General features: G+C 46.1%; 1 protein-coding gene across 1 annotated transcript in view; it reads right to left on the reverse strand.

The window, feature by feature from the left end:
• Positions 1-25,696, reverse strand: part of LOC123997457 (xenotropic and polytropic retrovirus receptor 1 homolog) — an 86,141-nt gene that overhangs the window by 14,812 nt on the left and 45,633 nt on the right. The window contains exons 3-8 of the mRNA XM_046301718.1: positions 11,151-11,252; positions 8,213-8,430; positions 7,067-7,216; positions 6,778-6,861; positions 5,776-5,857; positions 5,431-5,618 (exon numbers count right to left, since the gene is read on the reverse strand). Of these exons, the coding sequence (XP_046157674.1) occupies positions 5,431-5,618; positions 5,776-5,857; positions 6,778-6,861; positions 7,067-7,216; positions 8,213-8,430; positions 11,151-11,252 (824 nt within the window). The remainder of the gene's footprint in view (positions 1-5,430; positions 5,619-5,775; positions 5,858-6,777; positions 6,862-7,066; positions 7,217-8,212; positions 8,431-11,150; positions 11,253-25,696) is intronic.

Below are 25,696 nucleotides of genomic sequence, written 5' to 3' on the forward strand. Positions count from 1 at the left end.
TCTCTCTCGGTGGTGGTCACACTAGATCATTCTCTCTCTGTGGTGGTCACACTAGATCATTCTCTCTCTGTGGTGGTCACACTAGATCATTCTCTCTCTGTGGTGGTCACACTAGATCATTCTCTCTCTCTCTGGTGGTCACACTAGATCCTTCTCTCTCTGTGGTGGTCACACTAGATCATTCTCTCTCTCTCTGGTGGTCACACTAGATCATTATCTCTCTCTCTGGTGGTCACACTAGATCATTCTCTCTCTGTGGTGGTCACACTAGATCATTCTCTCTCTGTGGTGGTCACACTAGATCATTCTCTCTCTGTGGTGGTCACACTAGATCATTCTCTGTCTCTGGTGGTCACACTAGATCATTCTCTCTCGGTGGTGGTCACACTAGATCATTCTCTCTCTGTGGTGGTCACACTAGATCATTCTCTCTCTGTGGTGGTCACACTAGATCATTCTCTCTCTGTGGTGGTCACACTAGATCATTCTCTCTCTCTCTGGTGGTCACACTAGATCCTTCTCTCTCTCTCTGGTGGTCACACTAGATCATTCTCTCTCTCTGGTGGTCACACTAGATCATTCCCTCTCTGTGGTGGTCACACTAGATCATTCTCTCTCTGGTGGTCACACTAGATCATTCTCTCTCTGGTGGTCATTCATTCTCTCTCTGGTGGTCACACTAGATCATTCTCTCTCTGGTGGTCACACTAGATCATTCTCTCTCTGGTGGTCACACTAGATCATTCTCTCTCTGGTGGTCACACTAGATCATTCTCTCTCTGGTGGTCACACTAGATCATTCTCTCTCTGGTGGTCACACTAGATCACACTGGTGGTCACTAGATCATTCTCTCTCTGGTGGTCACACTAGATCATTCTCTCTCTCTGGTGGTCACACTAGATCATTCTCTCTCTCTGGTCACACAAGATTATTCTCTCTCTGATGGTCACACACAAACATTCTCTCAGTGTGGTGGTCACACCAGATCATTCTCTCTCTGGTGGTCAAACAATATCATTCTCTCTGTGGTGGTCAAACAATATAATTCTCTCTGTGGTGGTCAAACAATATCATTCTCTCTGTGGTGGTCAAACAATATCATTCTCTCCGTGGTGGTCACACCAGATCATTCTTTCTGTGGTGGTCACACCAGATCATTCTCTCTGTGGTGGTCACACCAGATCATTCTCTCTGTGGTGGTCACCACCAGATCATTATCTCTGTGGTGGTCACCACCAGATCATTCTCTCTGTGGTGGTCACACAATCATTCTCTCTGTGGTGGTCACACCAGATCATTATCTCTGTGGTGGTCACACCAGATCATTCTCTCTCTGGTGGTCACATAATATCATTATCTCTGTGGTGGTCACACACAATCATTCTCTCTGTGGTGGTCACACAAGATCATTGTCTCTCTGGTGGTCACACTAGATCATTCTCTCTCTGTGGTGGTCACACTAGATCATTCTCTCTCTCTGGTGGTCACACTAGATAATTTTCTCTCTATGGTGGTCACACTAGATCATTCTCTCTCTGTGGTGGTCACATTAGATCATTCTCTCTCTGGTGGTCACACTAGATCATTCTCTCTCTCTGGTGGTCACACTAGATCATTCTCTCTCTGTGGTGGTCACACTAGATCATTCTCTCTCTCTGGTGGTCACACTAGATAATTTTCTCTCTATGGTGGTCACACTAGATCATTCTCTCTCTGTGGTGGTCACACTAGATCATTCTCTCTCTGGTGGTCACATTAGATCATTCTCTCTCTGGTGGTCACATTAGATCATTCTCTCTCTGGTGGTCACACTAGATCATTCTCTCTCTGGTGGTCACACTAGATCATTCTCTCTCTGGTGGTCACACTAGATCATTCTCTCTCTGGTGGTCACACTAGATCATTCTCTCTCTCTGGTGGTCACACTAGATCATTCTCTCTCTGGTGGTCAAACTAGATCATTCTCTCTCTGGTGGTCACACTAGATCATTCTCTCTCTGGTGGTCACACTAGATCATTCTCTCTCTCTGGTGGTCACACTAGATCATTCTCTCTCTGGTGGTCACACTAGATCATTCTCTCTCTGGTGGTCACACTAGATCATTCTCTCTCTGGTGGTCACACTAGATCATTCTCTCTCTCTGGTGGTCACACTAGATCATTCTCTCTCTGGTGGTCACACTAGATCATTCTCTCTCTGGTGGTCACACTAGATCATTCTCTCTCTGGTGGTCACACTAGATCATTCTCTCTCTGGTGGTCACACTAGATCATTCTCTCTCTGGTGGTCACACTAGATCATTCTCTCTCTGGTGGTCACACTAGATCATTCTCTCTCTGGTGGTCACACTAGATCATTCTCTCTCTGGTGGTCACACTAGATCATTCTCTCTCTCTGGTGGTCACACTAGATCATTCTCTCTCTCTGGTGGTCACACTAGATCATTCTCTCTCTCTGGTGGTCACACTAGATCATTCTCTCTCTGGTGGTCACATTAGATCATTCTCTCTCTGGTGGTCACACTAGATCATTCTCTCTCTCTGGTGGTCACACTAGATCATTCTCTCTCTCTGGTGGTCACACTAGATCATTCTCTCTCTCTGGTGGTCACACTAGATCATTCTCTCTCTCTGGTGGTCACACTAGATCATTCTCTCTCTCTGGTCACACAAGAGTATTCTCTCTCTGATGGTCACACACAAACATTCTCTCTGTGTGGTGGTCACACCAGATCATTCTCTCTCTGGTGGTCAAACAATATAATTCTCTCTGTGGTGGTCAAACAATATCATTCTCTCTGTGGTGGTCAAACAATATAATTCTCTCTGTGGTGGTCAAACAATATCATTCTCTCCGTGGTGGTCACACCAGATCATTCTCTCCGTGGTGGTCACACCAGATCATTCTCTCTGTGGTGGTCACACCAGATCATTCTCTCTGTGGTGGTCACACCAGATCATTCTCTCTGTGGTGGTCACCACCAGATCATTATCTCGGTAGTGGTCACACACAATCATTCTCTCTGTGGTGGGCACACACAATCATTCTCTCTGTGGTGGTCACACAATCATTCTCTCTGTGGTGGTCACACCAGATCATTATCTCTGTGGTGGTCACACCAGATCATTATCTCTGTGGTGGTCACACCAGATCATTCTCTCTCTGGTGGTCACACAAGATCATTGTCTCTCTCTGGTGGTCACACTAGAACATTCTCTCTCTGGTGGTCACGCAATATCCTTCTCTCTCTGGTGGTCACACTAGAACATTCTCTCTCTGGTGGTCACACAATATCCTTCTCTCCGTGGTGGTCATACACGATCATTCTCTCTGTGGTGGTCAAACAATATAATTCCCTCTGTGGTGGTCAAACAATATCATTCTCTCTCTGGTGGTTACACTAGCCCATTCTCTCTCTGGTGGTCACACCAGCCCATTCTCTCTCTGGTGGTCACACCAGCCCATTCTCTCTCTGGTGGTCACACCAGCCCATTCTCTCTCTGGTGGTCACACCAGCCCATTCTCTCTCTGGTGGTCACACCAGCCCATTCTCTCTCTGGTGGTCACACCAGCCCATTCTCTCTCTGGTGGTTACACTAGCCCATTCTCTCTCTGGTGGTCACACCAGCCCATTCTCTCTCTGGTGGTCACACCAGCCCATTCTCTCTCTGGTGGTCACACCAGCCCATTCTCTCTCTGGTGGTCACACCAGCCCATTCTCTCTCTGGTGGTCAGACCAGATTATTCTCTCCGTGGTGGTCACACCAGCTCATTCTCTCTGTGGTGGTCAAACAATATAATTCCCTCTGTAGTGGTCAAACAATATCATTCTCTCTGTGGTGGTCAAACAATATCATTCTCTCTGTGGTGGTCACCGCAGATCATTCTCTCTGTGGTGGTCACACAAGATCATTCTCTCTCTGGTGGTCACACAAGATCATTCTCTCTCTCTGGTGGTCACACTAGATCATTCTCTCAGTGGTGGTCACACAATACCATTCTCTATCTGGTGGTCACACTAGATCATTCTCTCTCTCTGGTGGTCACACAAGATTATTCTCTCTCTCTGGTGGTCACACTAGATCATTCTCTCTGTGGTGGTCACACCAGATCATTCTCTCTGTGGTGGTCACACTAGATCATTCTCTCTGTGGTGGTCACACTAGACCATTCTCTCTGTGGTGGTCACACCAGATCATTCTCTCTGTGGTGGTCACACAAGATCATTCTCTCTCTGGTGGTCACACAAGATCATTCTCTCTCTGGTGGTCACACAAGATCATTCTCTCTGTGGTGGTCACACTAGATCATTCTCTCTGTGGTGGTCACACTAGATCATTCTCTCTGTGGTGGTCACACTAGATCATTCTCTCTCTGGTGGTCAAACAATATAATTCTCTCTCTGGTGGTCACACAAGATCATTCTCTCTCTGGTGGTCACACAAGATCATTCTCTCTGTGGTGGTCACACAATACCATTCTCTATCTGGAGGTCACACTAGATCATTCTCTCTCACTGGTGGTCACACAAGATCATTCTCTCTCTGGTGGTCACACAAGATCATTCTCTCTCTCTGGTGGTCACACTAGATCATTCTCTCTGTGGTGGTCACACAATACCATTCTCTATCTGGAGGTCACACTAGATCATTCTCTCTGTGGTGGTCACACAAGATTATTCTCTCTGTGGTGGTCACACTAGATCATTCTCTCTGTGGTGGTCACACTAGATCATTCTCTCTGTGGTGGTCACACAAGATCATTCTCTCTCTGGTGGTCACACAAGATCATTCTCTCTCTCTGGTGGTCACACTAGATCATTCTCTCTGTGGTGGTCACACAATACCATTCTCTATCTGGAGGTCACACTAGATCATTCTCTCTCACTGGTGGTCACACAAGATTATTCTCTCTGTGGTGGTCACACTAGATCATTCTCTCTGTGGTGGTCACACCAGATCATTCTCTCTGTGGTGGTCACACTAGATCATTCTCTCTGTGGTGGTCACACTAGATCATTCTCTCTGTGGTGGTCACACTAGACCATTCTCTCTGTGGTGGTCACACCAGATCATTCTCTCTGTGGTGGTCACACAAGATCATTCTCTCTCTGGTGGTCACACAAGATCATTCTCTCTCTCTGGTGGTCACTAGATCATTCTCTATCTGGTGGTCACACAAGATCATTCTCTCTCTCTGGTGGTCACTAGATCATTCTCTATCTGGTGGTCACACAAGATTATTCTCTCTCTCTGGTGGTCACACAATATCATTCTCTCTGTGGTTGTCAAACAATATCATTCTCTCTGTGGTGGTCACACAATATAATTCGTTCTCTCCATTATTACCAGTAGTTGTCTCAGTGTACTGTCTGGCTTGATTCTTGTTATTGTCCTTTTGTACCCCCTGGTTCTCCCCTCTCCCTTACCTCAAACAGGTGCTGGTGGGAGAGGTTGCTGCGAGGGTTCAGCTCAAAGATGAGCACGTGGTTGACCCCCGCCTGGCGCCACCCGTACGTGTTAATGCCCAACAGGAAGAGGAACTCGATCAGCAGGAAGCCACCACGGTAGATACGCACCAGAGGCCACACGTTCTCATACCGGATGAGTACAGCACCTGCAAAATAATAATAGCAATTAAATAATCTAATGCTCCATCAAAATATCTGAGGCTACAGTCTTGTCATAAAATACAGTATGCACTACTCATATCCTGTGTATCTGTTAATCCTCCAGTAAAAAGGCCTTATTAGCATGGTTGTGTGTGAATGTACCACTGAGGATGAAGGAGATAGAGAGGACGATGAAGACCCCACAGTAGAGGCCAACGCGGAAGGTAGTCCAGGCTAGAGCAGGCTGCAGGAAGGAAAAGCAGAGAATGACAGAGATGAGCAATTACCAGTTACTAGGCCGGTGTGACTGCCAGTCTTCTCTACTGTAATGTTGTCAGGCACACAGCTGCAGATCCACACTAGGCAGTTACTAATTCATTTAGCTTGACAGACACACCTATCCAGGGAAGCTGAAGCCATTCACAGAATCCAGTTCACCTGTTCAATGAACCTTATAGGTAGTGTATTTACATTAACATGTGTTATCGTCAAGTACTTTTGTACGTGCTAAAAATACACTTCATATAAATGTTCCCACAGGAGTCTGGACAAGCCATTTGGATCTGGCATAATTCAGGGTGGACATGACATTGATATAAATACAACTATAAATATGAAGGATATGTGACATCTCTCTCTCTCTCTCTCTCTCTCTCTCTCTCTCTCTCTCTCTCTCTCTCTCTCTCTCTCTCTCTCTCTCTCTCTCTCTCTCTCTCTCTCTCTCTCTCTCTCTCTCTCTCTCTCTCTCTCTCTCTCTCTCTCTCTCTCTCTCTCTCTGTGTGTGTGTGTGTGTGTGTGTGTGTGTGTGTGTGTGTGTGTGTGTGTGTGTGTGTGTGTGTGTGTGTGTGTGTGTGTGTGTGTGTGTGTGTGTGTGTGTGTGTGTGTGTGTGTGTGTGGAAAAGCTCTTTTTCCAGTCTAGTATGGAGAGCCTCTTACAGGATCAATACTGTGGGGATGAATAGGATGTGTGTCACATACCTCTACTGTATACACGCACAGCAGGAAGGAGATGAAGAGTGGGAAGTGTGTCACTCTACCATACGACGTTTATGTTGATGAGATCCTGGCACTGGCAGGGAATTATGGTGGGGATGATCTAATTGGTTAATTGTACACTAACTAACATACACCCTCTAGTAAACCTGTGGTGTCAGTCTCTCTCACCTGTGCTGCCCCCAGTGGAGGCACTCTCAGCCTCTTCATTGCCTTCTGACGGTCCCCTCCCTCCAGCTCTGTCGTCACCACAGCCTGACAAACACAACACACACGTCACTACTGTTCATCCAGGAACAAGTTCAAATCCAATACAACATATTAAAGAGCAAAGGTCAAAGACCGGGATCCGATTTTGCCAGAATTAGCAATTTTGTGGTTAAAACAGATGATGGAGAATGAATATCAACCTAAACAATGCTTTGACCTCCACAGTCAGGTGATTCTGTTCCATACTTACCTCAGTCTCAGAAATGAGCTGGGTGATCTTCTTACAAGTGTAGAAGGGGGCCACCTCCACATGGGCCACGCGCCAGTCAGCCCCACGGGGAGTCTCCAGGATCTTATCATGCTTCTTCAGGATCTTACGGAAGCCTGTGAAGTTCAGATTCTGGGAGAAAGACAAATCGTGGGGTTAAGTCTGAACTGAGCAAGAGATGCAGAAAGGGAGAAGGAGACAACGACTAAACGGTTGAGAAAAACTGAACTACTGAGATAAAGAGAGGAACAGAGAAGAAATAGACACACCACTAGAGAGAGGTGGATGGAGAGGTAGTAAGATGCAGAGATATTTGCAGAAAGATGAGAGAGTGTAGATAGGCTGACTGTTTCACCTGGTAGTTCCGCATCAGGATGAGACTGAGGTAGTATCTAGGGGTAGTGTGTAGGGTTTAGGGTTAAGGTTACCAACTTGGTAGTTCTGCAGTAGGATGAGGTTGAGGAACTGCCTAGGGGTAGTGTGTAGGGTTTAGGGTACCAACCTGGTAGTTCTGCCTCCGGATGAGGAAGTACCTAGGGGTGGTGTGTAGGGTTTAGGGTACCAACCTGGTAGTTCTGCCTCCGGATGAGGAAGTACCTAGGGGTGGTGTGTAGGGTTTAGGGTACCAACCTGGTAGTTCTGCCTCCGGATGAGGAAGTACCTAGGGGTGGTGTGTAGGGTTTAGGGTACCAACCTGGTAGTTCTGCAGTAGGATGAGGAAGTACCTAGGGGTGGTGTGTAGGGTTTAGGGTACCAACCTGGTAGTTCTGCCTCCGGATGAGGAAGTACCTAGGGGTGGTGTGTAGGGTTTAGGGTACCAACCTGGTAGTTCTGCCTCCGGATGAGGAAGTACCTAGGGGTGGTGTGTAGGGTTTAGGGGTGGTGTGTAGGGTTTAGGGTACCAACCTGGTAGTTCTGCAGTAGGATGAGGAAGTACCTAGGGGTGGTGTGTAGGGTTTAGGGGTGTTCTGTGATGTAGGGGGGTTTAGGGGGTACCAACCTGGTAGTTCTGCCTCCGGATGAGGAAGTACCTAGGGGTGGTGTGTAGGGTTTAGGGTACCAACCTGGTAGTTCTGCCTCCGGATGAGGAAGTACCTAGGGGTGGTGTGTAGGGTTTAGGGTACCAACCTGGTAGTTCTGCAGTAGGATGAGGCTGAGGTAGAACTCGGAGAAGGCCAGCTGTAGGTCCTTGATGTTGCGGTGTTTGCAGCGTTCCTCCTGGGACAGGTGGAACACTGTCTTGCGTTTCCGCAGACCTGGCGCATTGCTCTCACGCTGCGCATCCAGAGACGACTGCAGCTCATTCTGCAGGGTGGCAAAACGCCTCTGCGCTTCCGCAAGTTTCTCTGCATGAGGGAAGGAGATATGGAGAACAACCGAGTGAGCAACAGTGTCAGTATGACAAAGACAGATTTGATTTCTCTCTGCTGATGTCTCGTGGAAATTTCTAGTGGTTTTGAGAGTAACTTCTACTGCACTGAGACTGTCAGAAACATTAGCTTGCATTAACAGCCCTGCAGTAAATCCAGCCAGAGGTAAACACACTTCTCCCTGCCCTCATCTCCATTACGGAGAAGTGAAAAGAGGAGTATTAGGTTCTGCAGACGTGTAAATGCAGCCCTCGGCAGGCCCATTACCAGGGTCATGACAGGGTTCATTTCCCTCCTGAGAGAGACAGCAGCAGGGCAGGGGGGAACCTGAGTAGATCTGGAACATGGCCCTCATTCTCCCCCAGCCTCCCCATCCCAGTCCCACAAACACATTCCAGGACTGAACTCCTCGAGCCCGGCTTTGGCACATATCCTCCACTGTCACCTCCGCCTGTGTCTGCACTCTACCACATCCTATTCATAGGCCAAGGCTGGAGAGAGGGTTCTGCAATAGACCTCTTCGGTCCTGATTCACAACTAGACCGCCTGGTCAACGGCAGGGCAGAGAGGCCCTGCCTGCATGTGTTTGTGACAATGACGAAGCACCGTCTCATGTTCCCCACGGTCAATCAGTGAAGACAGGGGTGTTACGTTAGGTGCAGTGGGTTAATTGGTTACTTTAACGCTCAGTTGCAAACACAGCCTCGGAATTTCACAGTACCCGACTCACAGGAATGCCTGCTCTTTTGATGGCTAAAATTAGAGTAATCCCTCACAGGATAACAGTAGATTATGTCACTGACACTGTCTACCCTGTCCAGAGGGTCTCTATCTGCCACTCTGCATGGATCAAGTCATGACTTAACATGAGGCGTGAGAAAGTCAAGACTCACACACTTGACCTAAATTGGAAGAAATGAAGCCTGGGTAGATTTGTGTGTACAGACAAAGGTGTCAGAATGGTATGCAGGCTGAAGAGACTAAAATAAGCCTTAACGTCGGAGCTTTGCCAGGATCAGCCACAGGTCAAATATTGTCTCTGGAGTCTATATCTGAGGATACATACAAATATTTGAGATATTGTGACAGCATTTAACAGAGACTGTGTTGTGCCTTGGTTTTTCTCACTGGCATATAGTTAAATGTACTGCTCCAGGTTAAGGGGGTCGATGACCCCTTTCAGAAGAGGGAAGCTGCTTGCTACAGCTCTCTGCGGAGGAGACGACTCTCTTATGTAAAGCTCACACCTTGAACAAGACATGAAAAGAGGGAGATAACGATGTCTGTCCAACAAGATTCAGTAATTGCTTGTTTCATCCCAACATCCGGCTAGACGGATATACAACACATCCAGGCGTAGAAAATGAGAGATTATGACGCTGCAGTCTGGAGTCCGAGAGTGAAGTGACTGACTGTGGCTGGGCTACAAGACAGCCAAGAAGACCTAACACTGCGAAAAACAACATTTACTATAGATTTCCTTATAATCTGAATTGAGACAGATTTATTCTAGTAAAGCCAGATGTCTGGCCTTGATGTGGGGCGGCAGGTAGCCTAGTGGTTAAAGCGTTGGGCTAGTAACCAAAAGGTTGCAAGATTGAATCCCCGAACTGACAAGGTAAAAATCTGTCGTTCTGCCCCTGAACAAGGCAGTTAACCACACCGTCATTGGGTGATAACCCACCTAGGCCGTCATTGGGTGATAACCCACCTAGGCCGTCATTGGGTGATAACCCACCTAGGCCGTCATTGGGTGATAACCCACCTAGGCCGTCATTGGGTGATAACCCACCTAGGCCGTCATTGGGTGATAACCCACCTAGGCCGTCATTGGGTGATAACCCACCTAGGCCGTCATTGGGTGATAACCCACCTAGGCCGTCATTGGGTGATAACCCACCTAGGCCGTCATTGGGTGATAACCCACCTAGGCCGTCATTGGGTCATAACCCACCTAGGCCGTCATTGAAAATTAGAATTTGTTCTTAACTGAATTGCCTAGTTAATTGAAGATAAAACAATTAAAATACTCAGACTCAGTCTGCTGGATGTGCTTAATGAGCAACAGTGATGGGAAATCCTTGTTTTCAGGGAAGACAAAAACGAGGAGCAACAGGATGTTGATCAGAGTGCCAGTTCTCTTTGGCAGTCCAACCTGGTCTGAGTTTATTTCAGCTTCTGGCAAAGCCTCAACTCTGAAGGGGATGGGAGGGGAGGTTTTAAGGAAAAGCTAATTAAAGTAGACACCAATGAATGCCCCTTTTCTATATTTTGTTGGCTTCCTGTCTAACTCATACCATTACCAATAAAGTATGTACTCGTTGGTAATGGGTTTCAGAATATATCAAATGTCCATGTTGCCAGGCAGCATCAACCCATTAAATACAGTTCTACAAAACATCACGTAGTTGGCACCCAAATAAAGGTTATCACTCAACATGACAACCGTATGTGCAAGAGGTCAAGGAAATTACTGGCTACTCCCATTGCACTGCAGGCATTAGTTATTATGGCATTATAAGTAACTACGAGTGGACAAACTGCAGATGCTCACAGAAAATCAAAGGGGTGGTCTAACTTAGTCAGAGAGACAAACTTGCATAGCATAGCATAGCATAGCATAGCATAGCATAGCATAGCATAGCATAGCATAGCATAGCATAGCATAGTAGCACTGCTCCATCAAATTAGCCTACCTGAATAAAATGTGTTGATCTTCAAAAGCTCCTTCTCACAATTCTGAAAAAACCTCTCCTCAAACTTGGCGTAGTATCTCTTGACAGTGTCTTCATCTGTAACTGGAGGGGGGAGAAAAAGAGATGGAGAGAGAGAGAGAGAGAGAGAGAGAGAGAGAGAGAGAGAGAGAGAAAGGTCACGTTTCGAACAAAACATTCAACATAAAAACATTATTTAACCAATGAAAAACAATTAATGCACACAACATTATGGACATTTTCAAAATGTATGCATCTGGAAATGATTGACCTAGATGAATATGACCACAGCTTGAAGCTAAACAGGTAGCCTATCAGTTTGGCTTATGATTACATTCACATCCCTTTTCAAGATGATCCTCCTTCAACAAGCATCAATGCACTTAAACAATGCTTTCGTTCAGACCAGGGTATCAAGAGAAACAAAACGGTTTAAAAATGGCTTGATGGACAGTGTACTGTTCAGCCCAGAAAAGAGACCAAAACGCCCCTGCCACTCTCGTTCCTCTGACGGTCATTAAATGTTGGGGACAAGCACAGTGGCACAGTTCTAAATAAGGATACATTTAATTTGTCCCGTCCCTTCCCTTCCCTCTTCTGTCTTCTTACTTGGTGTTGCTCATCCAGTACACAGAGTAACCCAACACCCCTATGAGTTGCCTGGGGGACTCCTCCCCCTCTCTGCATCCCATGCTCCCCCCACCCCATCCCCATTAACCTTAGCCCAGCTTGGCCCACTGGCGTTCCAGTAAAGACAATAGCAGCCAAGAGGACCAGGGCCACAGGGCACTGTCCCAGCCACAGCTTAAAGTCTGACCACAGGTCCACAGCACAGGATCAACAGGCTATAGTTCTAATGATTTTATTTATAGTGACCACAAGTTCCAAAACCCATCCATCTATAACAGCTGGCAATATTTGACTGTGATCCTTAGAGTAGAGAGTCACAGTGTAAGAGATAGACCTCGTCTCCTGGGACTGAGAAAGACAGAGACAAAGAGGACCTGCACACTGAGAGAATGTGCATCTTAATATCCTCTCTCTGCTACTAAAACATGCATTATTTTTCAATGATTATCCATCACGATCACTCTCTTATCAATGTTAGCCTGGCCAGACTTGCTAGTTGACACCAGTACTGATGCATCATTGATGTTCTATCTAAATGCCACAGCAAGGGATACATCGCACCATCCATCACACTATCTCTGCTAAATGTTTGTGCAAGAGTGGGGTTATAATAGAACTGTCAGCTAACCTATCATATGAAATGGCCCTTTAATGCAAGTTGGAACCTTTAGATGGAGAGGCATTCAATTCTGTTCTTAGTAATAACAAAAAGATGCCTAAGGCTGTGTAGGCTGTCAATATTCCTGCTCTATTCACCTGCATACAGAGAATCCAAGGAGAGACTGTGAGTGTGTTCAGTAAAAGGCTGTGAAAATGTTCCTTGGGGTCAGTGAGCCAGTCAAGCGATGTGCAGATTTACATAAAAAATGAGAAACACATCTGTATATCAATAATTAGTGAATTGAATCATGTTCAGTGGTTGAAACTTCCTCATAGGGGACTTTATATGATGACTCACTCTGATAGTGCTGGGGAGATGTGTCCCCTTACTGCAGTTCAGACTAACCTCATGACAGAGGCATCTTGCAGTCCTCATTAAACATCAAAAACAACATCATCAATGAACAAAAAGAAAACAACAGCAGCCATACTCAACTGTTCAGAACTGAGACAGAAAGAGAGATCAGAATGTGTGTGCTGTAAGACACAGCTGGCATCAGTGGGTCATAGCCAGTAGAATAGAAGAGAGGAGGAGGAGAGGAGGATGAGAGGAGGAGAAGAGGAGGAGGAGAGGAGAATGAGAGGAGGATGAGAGGAGGAGGAGAGGAGAATGAGAGGAGGAGGAGAGGAGGAGGAGAGGAGGAGGAGAGGAGGAGAAGAGGAGGAGGAGAGGAGAATGAGAGGAGGAGGAGAAGAGGAGGAGGAGAGGAGAATGAGAGGAGGATGAGAGGAGGAGGAGAGGAGAATGAGAGGAGGAGGAGAGGAGAGGAGGATGAGAGGAGGAGGAGGAGGAGGAGAATGATGAGAGGAGGAGGAGGAGGATGAGGAGGAGGAGAGGAGGATGAGAGGAGGAGAGAGGAGGAGGAGGAGGAGGAGGAGAGGAGAATGAGAGGAGGAGGAGAGGAGGAGGAGAAGAGGAGGAGGAGAGGAGAATGAGAGGAGGATGAGAGGAGGAGGAGAGGAGAATGAGAGGAGGAGGAGAGGAGGAGAAGAGGAGGAGGAGAGGAGAATGAGAGGAGGAGGAGAAGAGGAGGAGGAGAGGAGAATGAGAGGAGGATGAGAGGAGGAGGAGAGGAGAATGAGAGGAGGAGGAGAGGAGAATGAGAGGAGGAGGAGAGGCAGCAGCTAGCTATCTGCATGAGGAATGAGGGATGGAAGTACACTCCCTCACTTCCTAATTCCATTGCAGTCACAACACACCTTGGTCCAGGACATATCAATGGAGAGTTTAGCCATTTTACATCGTCTGGCTGGTTACCAGTCCTCCCAGCACAGACTGGGATAAGTGTAGAGAACAAGCCTGTGAGAACAGGGCACTGCAATAGCGCTGCAAAACCAGGTCAAATACAAGATCCCAAAGGAAGAGGTTATAGAACACTGGAACTAGTCTACATGACAACAACTGGGGGAGGAGGCAGATGACAAGGAAGAAAGCGAAATGTGGATGTGGACTTTGGATGAAATGATCCTAGATTATGTTATGAGAGGAAATGGAGGAGATGAAAGCCTGCAGAGAAAGGTAGGTAGAGGGCCGTGGAGTGACCCCTCACCCGTATCTCCCCCCGCTGACACTCTACTGACCCCTATCTCCCCCGCTGAAGTTCTACTGACCCCTATCTCCCCCCGCTGAAGTTCTACTGACCCCTATCTCCCCCCGCTGAAGTTCTACTGACCCCTATCTCCCCCGCTGAAGCTCTACTGACCCCTATCTCCCCCGCTGAAGCTCTACTGACCCCTATCTCCCCCGCTGAAGCTCTACTGACCCCTATCTCCCCCGCTGAAGCTCTACTGACCCCTATCTCCCCCGCTGAAGCTCTACTGACCCCTATCTCCCCCGCTGAAGCTCTACTGACCCCTATCTCCCCCCGCTGAAGAAGCTCTCCCCCCGCTGAAGCTCTACCCCTATCTCCCCCGCTGAAGTTCTACTGACCCCTATCTCCCCCCGCTGAAGCTCTACTGACCCCTATCTCCCCCGCTGAAGCTCTACTGACCCCTATCTCCCCCGCTGAAGCTCTACTGACCCCTATCTCCCCCCGCTGAAGCTCTACTGACCCCTATCTCCCCCGCTGAAGTTCTACTGACCCCTATCTCCCCCGCTGAAGTTCTACTGACCCCTATCTCCCCCCCTGAAGTTCTACTGACCCCTATCTCCCCCCGCTGAAGTTCTACTGACCCCTATCTCCCCCGCTGAAGTTCTACTGACCCCTATCTCCCCCCTGAAGTTCTACTGACCCCTATCTCCCCCGCTGAAGTTCTACTGACCCCTATCTCCCCCCGCTGAAGCTCTACTGACCCCTATCTCCCCCGCTGAAGTTCTACTGACCCCTATCTCCCCCCCTCTACTGACCCCTATCTCCCCCCGCTGAAGCTCTACTGACCCCTATCTCCCCCGCTGAAGCTCTACTGACCCCTATCTCCCCCGCTGAAGCTCTACTGACCCCTATCTCCCCCCCTAAGCTCTACTGACCCCTATCTCCCCCGCTGAAGCTCTACTGACCCCTATCTCCCCCGCTGAAGCTCTACTGACCCCTATCTCCCCCGCTGAAGTTCTACTGACCCCTATCTCCCCCCGCTGAAGCTCTACTGACCCCTATCTCCCCCGCTGAAGCTCTACTGACCCCTATCTCCCCCGCTGAAGCTCTACTGACCCCTATCTCCCCCGCTGAAGCTCTACTGACCCCTATCTCCCCCCGCTGAAGCTCTACTGACCCCTATCTCCCCCGCTGAAGCTCTACTGACCCCTATCTCCCCCCACTGAAGCTCTACTGACCCCTATCTCCCCCGTTGAAGCTCTACTGAGGAGGTCTGCTGGTTCCCAGGAGACTGTGTCTGTGTGTATTCGTGCACGTGTAGAAGTGTGTGTGCGCATGTGTGTGCGTGAGCATGTGTGGAGTGTGAGAACAAAGGAGCGAGAGGCAGCGCCGTCCCTGCAGCTACACATTGAGTATTCACCATGCCTCTGATGCAAAAACGTCTCTATAACCAACACTCTACCCTCATTTGCTTCACCTCAACCTTACTAAAACCTGCATGAATCAACATAATTAGGCTCACAAAGTCAGAGTAAAGTACAAACTGTCTGTGCTAATTTATAAAAAATAAAAAACAAAGGACAGAAATAAACAGCTTAATTGCAGAGGAAAAAAATATGAGTGAAATCATAAACGGTATTTAGTGTGTTTATTCCCATTTATCAAAGAACTCTGAACTCAATGTCTTCTCTCCATCACTGTATGGGGCCTCATTACGCACCACTGGCTGGTGATGAGACAGCCAAGCCCACTCATAGTCCAATGGTACCATCCTCCCCAGTGTCCCTCTGACAGGCAGCTCTGGAGGGCCTCTCCCTGAGCTCATTATCCTCAGAGTGGTACTGTGGCACAGCTAACAGCCAACATCCCTCAAGGCAACCAGCCCAGCCCACTACTGCCCCAAACAGCACTCTGCTACAAAGACCCAGAGCCACAGCAAACAGGCTGGGCCACACCAAAGCTGTCTCCACCAGCCGTCACTAAATGTCTTCCTGCAGCAGTATCTGCCCTAACATTACAGGGATAAGTGAGCGCTTAGGTGGATATGTGTGTCCGAGTAAGTGTGTGGTGCAGGCAGTAGGATGATGATGAAATGCCTCCGAGGAGAGTAACAGTTTTGTCCCTGGGGGCTCTGTGTGAAGATGGATACTCTGGCCACCTCATCTTGTGCTGTTTGATAGTGTTTGTTGGACAAGAGTATTTCACCTCTCTGTCAGCACTGAGCAAGGTTCTACTCTTTCTTTTGAGGTGAGCTCCTTGATGTTTTGTCTATATAGTGACATGATGGAGCTCTGAGGTTTGTAACCCTTTACTCACGACAGAGTGTCTCATGGAGGACAGGCTGGGTAAGTAGTCATGTTTTTGTTTTCCTTCATGGTTTCTTAGTTGTGTTTGTTTCAGTAGGTACTGGGTATAGTAAGTCTAAAAAGTAAGCTTTCAGTTTGATCAAGATGTGTTAACAAGCGCTGCATATCACGGCCATTTCCTGTAGGTGCTTGAAGTGGATGGGGGTATGCGCCACAGTCTGAGTACAGAGGGGCTTCCCAGCATGGCCTACATACTGCCGTTCGCCATCCTGTTTCAATCCGTCAGCTGGTGATGCTCATAGCAGTCACAAGAGGGACGTGAGTAAAGCTTAAGTGCTTTAGAGCAGCCAGGAAAAGAAAGGCACTTTATTATTCTGTTGTGGAAGGATGGGTGAGTCCAAGTGTTTGTGAGTGTTTGTGAATGTTTGTGAGTGTTTGTGAGTGTTTGTGAGTGTTTGTGAGTGTTTGTGTGTGCATAAGGATGCATGTGTTTGTGTGTGCATAAGGATGCATGTGTTTGTGTGTGCATAAGGATGCATGTGTTTGTGTGTGCATAAGGATGCATGTGTTTGTGTGTGCATAAGGATGCATGTGTTTGTGTGTGCATAAGGATGCATGTGTTTGTGAATATACAGTGCCCTCCCCAATTATTGGGACAGTGAAGCATTTTTTTCCTATACTCCAAAAGAAAAAGTATCGGGACAAATTCACTTCTATGTTTATTAAAGTAGTAAAAAGTGAAGTATTTGTTCCCATATTCATGATACATCAAGCTGGTGACTCTACACATTTGTTGGATGTGTTTGCTCTTTGTTTTGGTTGTTTTTGTGCCCAATAGTTATTAATGGTAAATAATGTCTTGTGTCATTTTAGTCACTTTAATTGTAAATAAGAATATTATATGTTTCGAAACACTTCTACATGAATGTCGACGCTACCATTATTATGGATCATCCTGAATTAATCGTGAATAATGACGAGTGAGAAAATTAGAGATGCACTATGTACAAAAAGTGCTGCAATTTCTAAACGGTTCACCCAATATGGGTACAAAATACCCTCAAATGAAAATGGACAGTCTGCACTTTAGCCTCATATTAATTGTATCATTTCAAATCTAGACTTTTGAAGTATAGAGCCTAAATAATAAAAAATGCTTCACTGTCGCAATAATTACAATAATTGCACATCTAATAAAAATATGATCTAAACCTACACAAACTGTTAGCAGCCAGCTTTATCAAGCCATGATTAACCTTATGTCATTTACTGGTTCCCAGTGCTCCTGTAAGATGAGGTTCAGGAATATGGACAGCTCTTGATCAGCTGTTATCAGTGATGCCCAGTCCAGTGGGGACACGTCCTTGGGTTACTGGTGGAAGCAGTAACATATTAGTCTACCTCATGATAAATCAATACAACAATAGGAGAGCAACCATGAATCATTTCTACAGCCTTTGATATCCTCTTGACCTTTATGCAGGTCAAAAGTGAGAAAAATAAGGGGATCTGAATAAAATGTTCTATATCTGAAGACAAATGATTAAATTTACTGCCTACATTGTGTTCATTCAAGGTCTTCTCTCAGAAAAACAATCTGATCTTCTCTGAGAAAAACAATTCCCTTGCAGGTTGCATAATGGTGGGCAGCCCCTTTCCCTTCTGTGGTGTAAATAAATCATGAGGAGCACGAGCAACTTCTCCAGACCTGACTCAAATCTCCCCTCCTGACCCACCCCATCAAGCCTCCACATAAATCTTTCACACAAACCCCCAAGTGGAGATGAGAAAATATGAGCTCTCCACCATGTCAGAGGCTCTAACGCTCCCTTGCTGTACGAACACACACACACACACACACACACACACACACACACACACACACACACACACACACACACACACACACACACACACACACACACACACACACACACACACACACACACACACACACACACACACACACACACACACACACACACACAGAGAAAGAAACATGAGGTGTTGTGGGTGACAGGATATAGTACTGTAGTTTTCAGACGAAGGAGAGGGTTGTTTATAGCCTAATCAACAGGTAAATTGGAAGTCTTTATTCCTGGTTGTTTGACCCATAGGAGAAAATCAAGCTGATGTACCGGTGTTCCATTTTATGCCCATAGTCCGTTTTTACTGAACGTCTTCATAATGTGGCGTTTATCACTGGGAGTGTGACAGGAACATGGAGTATGATTGGCCCAGAGGAGAGGGGTGATGTGCCCCTTTATGTTGGGACCAGTGATGTCGTCATCTCCTATTATCCTGAATGTGAAGCCAGGCGAGAGAACATGACATGGATCCTTCTCCGAGTCTCACACAGACACAGCTATATCAGCCCCAGTCATTTTACACCTCATTTAAGCCATGTAATGACACCTCATTGCTGTTTATCACCCATGTCCTTCTGGCATCATCATTAGCTGAAAGTGCAGTTACTGCCACTATATTCATGAAATTAATTTCCCTCATCTCTTTCCACTCAACCTGAGTTAAATCATTTTAATGGAATGGAACTTTACCAGAGGTGGCTATATATATTTTTTAAAGCTCTATTATCGTAGGTGCTGTGAGGACTCTACGACCTGCCCACATTAGACAGGGTCTTTTCTTATCGTATCACCTTCCTGTATTGAACTGAGAGAGTGGGTGGGAGTGCTCGGGTGCTGCCTCAGCTGGCATTATTCTCAGGTTTCCCCCTATCTGAGGAGGAAGGAAGCCTTGTTTGGGAGAGAAAGAGAAAGTGCCCTCACACAGAGCAGTGCTTCCATTCTACATCCTCATGTTCCAGACATACAGGATAACCATGAAGCAAAACCATGCAGACAGTGCCCCCACACCAACCCAACCCCTCCTCCCTCATCTGCTTTGTTCCTCTTCCCATTCCCCCCTCCAGCCACAATTCATTATAACAATCATGCAGTTTGTGGAGCCAGGAGACCATTCAGAATGAACATTAACTAGGCTAGCCTGCTACTGTAGGTCCGGAGTGGTTTATCAGCCCGAATAAGGAGGAGTATAAATAAAAACTGCCTGCTAAGTAAGCAACTCAAACACAGTAGTAATAGTAAGGTAGGAATCACTTTTCAAGAGGCCACTTTACAACTTGAGAGAGGTGTTTGTTTATCCAGTGCATTGGTGTGTGTGTGTGTGTGTGTGTGTGTGTGTGTGTGTGTGTGTGTGTGTGTGTGTGTGTGTGTGTGTGTGTGTGTGTGTGTGTGTGTGTGTGTGTGTGTGTGTGTGTGTGTGTGTGTGTGTGTGTGTGTGTGTGTGTGTGTGTGTGTGTGTGTGTGTTGGATTCCCGGCAGCCTGCAGATATTGCACCAGTTGAATACATTAGTGGCAGGAAGGAGTCAAGACCAGATGGGATATGAAATGATCTGAGGGACCAAGAGGGATACTGAGACAGGAGAAGGATATAATATGGAATATTACACCAGCTCAGTGAGACAAAGAGACACACAGGGAGAATGAATCATGAAACATTCACCAGTTCACTACTTAATAAAACACACTGCAGCTAACTAGATTATGCTGGAGGTAGTGAATGCCTTTTATTGCTTCTGTTAATATATGCCATGTATTAAGTAAAAAAGGAAGTTGTTGATTGAGCTGAAAATCATGCCTTCCTTTGAAGTGCACGCACTGAGAATGTTACAACAGAAATCAGGAGATCCGTTTGCTGTAGTTGAAAGTGCTGTCCAAGGTTCTGAAACAGCTTTTGAGTGAAGTAAAAACATTTCGGATAAGAAAAAAGCCTGATATACAGAATAAGTTGTCTGGTGTACTTTCAGGCAATTTCTGCACCATGATAGGAATGAATGTCAAAACCATGAATTAAAGACAAATTGGCTTCTCTCCTCTCACCCATAGAAGGATGTTTTAATATATCCCTTTATCATAGCCTACATCCCTCAAACCGCATTAGAGCAACGCTCCTAAACCAAAGGGAATTTCATCATACTTTCATTAGAACTTCTTCAATTTTCCTCCATATAGTACTATAGTAAAACTTTCACAATAGCTTTGACCCAATTACCTTCCAGAGTTCTGTTGTCCATCCTCTTTAAGTCAAGACAATGACCAATCATTGAGTCTGACAACAAGAGAGTCTGACAACAAGATGCTTCTAACAACATGGGTCATTTATGCCATATTTATCATTGCTGTATCTCTCTCTTGACCTAAATATGCTCCTGCAATTGTTTTGGGGACTCCTGAAGTGGAAACATTGAATTACCATCTGACTCTGAGTGTGTATGACTGCCGTTGTACTCACCACTGCCCTGCACTGTTTCCATCACCACTGTGATACAGTCGGACATTTACAGCATTTAGGGCAATCCACTGGATACATAGCCCTCAGAGCACCACAGTGCATACACACCCAGTGGGCCTCTCTCTATGCAGTAGAGACGGAGTCATTTAGACTAAGGGGCTTGTTTAATAGTTGAGCTGTGGAAGAAGGAGGAGGATCGAGTCAGAAGGAGTTACAGAGGCCACAGAGGAAGTAGACCACACAATCCTCCAGCCAGGCATAAAGAAACCCACAGCACAGGAAGCATATTTACTATGATGGGAATGTTAATCACTTCTTCCATTTAGCTAACAAGGCTTTAAATCTCCTCCACTTACTGTGTCCCCCCTGTCCTCATAAGGATGGGAGGTCAGAGGCAGAGGAAGCAGTGGGCTACAATTGAATACAACTAGGCATGTCTGTTGATCTCAACTCACTGGTTTACATTAGAAAGTGACCATCTCTTAGACTTGATAAGCTCTCCTGCTAAAGTTATTGCCCTTTCTTATGTCCTAGTTGCTCTCTCTCTCTCTCTCTCTCTCTCTCTCTCTCTCTCTCTCTCTCTCTCTCTCTCTCTCTCTCTCTCTCTCTCTCTCTCTCTCTCTCTCTCTCTCTCTCTCTCTCTCTCTCTCTCTCTCTCTCTCTCTCTCTCTCTCTCTCTCTCTCTCTCTCTCTCTCTCTCTCTCTCTCTCTCTCTCTCTCTCTCTCTCTCTCTCTCTCTCTCTCTCTCTCTCTCTCTCTCTCTCTCTCTCTCTCTCCTGTAGAAGCTGGCTGCTGTGAAGTGTTATCTCGTGTGCTCACAGCCAGAGGATGTTTGGCCCAGACCTCACCCTGCCTGCTAACAGCTCCATATGCAGCGGCTCCTTGAAGATCAGGGCCCTCCTGAGTAACTCCTCTCCCCCACACCTCCCCAGGCAGGCAGAAGGAAAAGTCAGGCTGATAACAGAGCTGATTGAGGGGCTCACTGGCTACTGTCTGTCACTCTGCTATCTCTTTTAAGCAAAGGAATGGAACTGATGAAGGAGAATTAAATGTTTTTTCACAAAGTTTGTTAAGTCTTTTCGATTAAAAATTAAAACAGTTTAACCCCTTACACTTGTGGGTATGGATAGGGCCATATTTAAATGTTTCTAACAGAAGAACTATAAAAAGCATATGCATGACCATGGTACCAATTGAAAGACGCCACTTTGAAGATTATGTAGAAATTATCAGACCAAGGTGAGGACACAACAGTTCACCAGACACAAGACTGAATCTAAACATTACAATGTTGATGCAAGGGTTTGAGTGAGATGCACTTTTATGACTCATTGAAAGAACCTTCAACTATAAGGTGATTTTTTTTAGCTCTGCCAGTTTTGCCATTGAGGAACTGAAGCAAGCACACTTTCGAACCCTGCCCTGCGTCCCCACTATCACACAATTACTGTTGTTGTTAACGCAATCTAAAAATGTCCCATTATATATCGCAAACTGGGTCAGGTGGGCATTATTTGAAAGCGTATTCTATTACCAACATGGTTAGCTAAGTTATGGAATACGATTTTACAGTGTTAGGCTTTCTAAAGACACTTCAGACAAACAGATGGTCATTTTGATGCACATATAATGGAGTCCTGAGTGCATTCAGGTGTGTGTTTCACGGCTAATTGTCTTCACAATTAAATAAACATGAGCTAATTCAGTACAGGACAACCCAGGGTACAACGTGTCATCTTGTAACTGTACATCAGACATAGCGATCATAAACGTTGATAGAGTAAATGACATAAGTTCTCAAATATGGAAATGTGAAGGGCACATTTGAACTCGGGTGTGTGGTTTGGTTGTATTACATATCATCCTCAACGTCTCATCTTTCAGAACACATCCACTCCCCTCAATGTACAGCATTTCTCTCACCCAGACAACAACAAATGTGCAAAAAGTAGCCCAACTAGCAGGAGGGATGGGGCATCTTCTTGTCGTGTGCAGTGCTCCAGTTTATAATGGCTGTCAGTCAAAACCCATACAACGCTGTGAAGCGGAGAACCTGACCTCTGACGTCATGTATAGCATGTTACTGTACAGCTACTGCGTTCCAATTTAGGCCCTTATCAATGACAAAATCTGCCATTTTCAACTCGTATACGGGATGACAGGGGCTGTGAGTGGAAAGGGCTACGTCACTCTAAATTACAATTCTGCATACCTGCATACATACCCATTGCATACATGTACCCATTGAAATCAAATTCAAGAACTGTTGTACACATACTAAATGCAAGCTACATATGGAGTGTGCAGTGATGGCTGTGTGGATGGAGATGTATAAACAGGGAGTTCTTTGAAGAACAATATCAAACAGAATCATCTACCTAGGGAACAAGTGTCCAACTGTGACAGTGAAATCACAATGATGTAAAGACTGGGGAAATGAATCAAGAACACAGATCCTGGAGGTGGAATAATTCAACCTGAACCACAACATGTTTTGTATCATGCATCATAGCATGTGTTGTCCTTCAACTACAATATGGAATTCCTGGCTATTAATATGTAAATGCTTTTGTACTGTATTTCCTTTCGAATAGGCCAACACATTCTCATTATCATGTCAGGCATCTCAGATTACATTGCTTTTTATTAGTTTGGTACTGATCCGATAAAGGAAATAAGATAAGCATTATGTTCTCAGCATGCACAGTCACACAGCACTAATAGGAGAGACAAATCCAATCAAAGAGACAAGCTATTATTTCAAGGAGGATCTTTCAAAGAAAAAACATGACCCTGCAGAATAAGCTAAATCCGCTCTGGGATGCTACACAACCAAGTCACATGAGCCACGCAGCTAGAACATTAGGCAGGAGCAGGACTGTGCTTTCAATTACTTCAGAGATATATGCTTGCATGATAATTCGACAATTAACAATTTCTCCCTCCTCCTCTGTGGAGCAGTGTAGCCGTGCCTGTGAATTAACAGGACTGTCACTGCGTACATCAGCACGTAGCACTGCACCGCATGAAATCAGGTGGCCTGGTCTGCCTTGGGAAACAGTCACATCCCATTTTAAAATGTCACAACATGAAGAGCTGAGGGATGAGGCAGTGAGGTAATGCCTGTTCTCTGCAGGAGAGCTGAGCTGACCAATACACTGCGCCATGCTGACCCCGGCACAGACCCCAGACAAGATGGCTCCACATGCCCTGGTGCAGAGCTCTGACTCCACGTGTTCCTGTGAGAGGAGCAGTCTGGGGGAGGGGGGATGCCAGGTCTCATCAGAGAATAGTCTTCTCTCCCAGCAGATGTCCAGAGCCTGGCAGTGTTTGCCAACTCTCCACAGACACCAGCGCCTGTGGTCCTCCTGAGGCACAACAACAGAGGAGAGAAATGTTGATCTGTCCTCCATCAGCCTAAATAGGACAGCTAGCTCTTACTGATGCTAACAGCCTGCGTACATTTCTACATGAGGAGAAACGGCATCTACATTTTCTTATCATCAGGACCGACGACATTTCATGATAAATCAAATGCAGGGAATAATGTCGGAGAATCTTGTCAATTATTCAAAATAAAAAGTAAACGTTCACTGGCCGATGACTGAGGGCGAAGTCTAATCACTTGAACTGTAGCTAAAATGAAAGCTACAATTTGAACTGGGCAAGATAATGGTCTAGATGTGCAGTTTGCACGCTTGGAAATATCTTCCCTGCAAGTGAGGGGCTGACATCTGAGATTAGATCCAGCCTGTAATGAGATCAGAGTCCAGCTAAAGACAAGTCATTCACCTGAATAGAGAAGCTCTAGTGACACTGACGCTACTGTCAATCCCAGGTGGATCACATCTCAGTACTTTAGCTCCTCGGAAATATTCACTTATTCAAAACATTTAATGACCATTTACATTTTACATTTAAGTCATTTAGCAGACGCTCTTATCCAGAGCGACTTATTTAATGGTGTGTAATTCATTTAAATGCCCCCATTACATTCTATTATTGTGTGCATTATGATGGGGTAATCACCTTGGGGCAGAGAGTGGAATAGGGGTGGAGATCTGGGACAAGACAGCTAGGACAACCCCAAAAACCTCATTGCCTCTCAGAAATGCCTTTCCTCTGTGTTCAGACATTTAGCCTGTCTTCCTTTGTGTGATCTGAGGATCTCAACCGCATTAGGAGGGCAGGTCTATATGGCCACGCCTCATTATGGACCGTCTGCCGGGCTTATTAAGACAATGTTCCTGTTCTCATCTCACCAGACAGATTGATATTAATAACCATCCCATCTTTAAGACACGCGCAGCGCTAAGGATCAGAACCGGCTGGCTGTCCTCTTGATGTCTCATTTACCGCCTCGATGGAGGTTAGACTGAGAGAAGGCTTCTTCCCTGGCTCCATGGCTCCGCCCTTCTACCTCGCTCACTGCTGTGCACTCAGGTGGAAGGGATAAGGACGGTGTTCACACAGCTCTGCATTCAAGGGAAAACAACCCTGCTACTGTTGATGCTGCTGCTGTAAAGTCTATAGCGACAACCTCTGAGCTATGCAGACTGAACACAGTCACAGTGAACACAGTGGACCCGGTTCATTTAGCCACATCACTAGGCTGATGATTCACTTCCCTCACATATTTCATCATGTCTAGAGGCACAACAGAGCTGTGGGGTCTGAGCCAGAGGCTTAGGGCAATTCATTGCTTTGTTTAAAACCTGGAGACACTGTAGGTGGAGAGAATGAATTGTCTGCAAGAAATATATTGGTACTGCCGAGAGATGTTTGCTATTGTATCATGTCTCCTTGGAAACGACTGGCATTCAAGTCAGTGTGATGGTGTGAGGAAATGAAGTCTTCGAGCCTAATCTCCCAGGCTCTTCTCTGTTGGCCAGGGTTAACGAGCGCCTCATCACTGTTACTAGGGAGGTTCTGAACCCATACACCTTAACTATCAACAAATATTAACCACATAATTACAAACTTTGCATAGAAATGCATGGAAATAATCTTCTTTACAACTGACAAATAAAATAACTAAATGCCCAATCTAATTTGACCTAAATATCATTTGAATGTTCTGACAGA

The sequence above is a fragment of the Oncorhynchus gorbuscha genome, linkage group LG15 (genome assembly GCF_021184085.1).
Source record: "Oncorhynchus gorbuscha isolate QuinsamMale2020 ecotype Even-year linkage group LG15, OgorEven_v1.0, whole genome shotgun sequence".
In the NCBI taxonomy this organism is placed as follows: domain Eukaryota; kingdom Metazoa; phylum Chordata; class Actinopteri; order Salmoniformes; family Salmonidae; genus Oncorhynchus; species Oncorhynchus gorbuscha.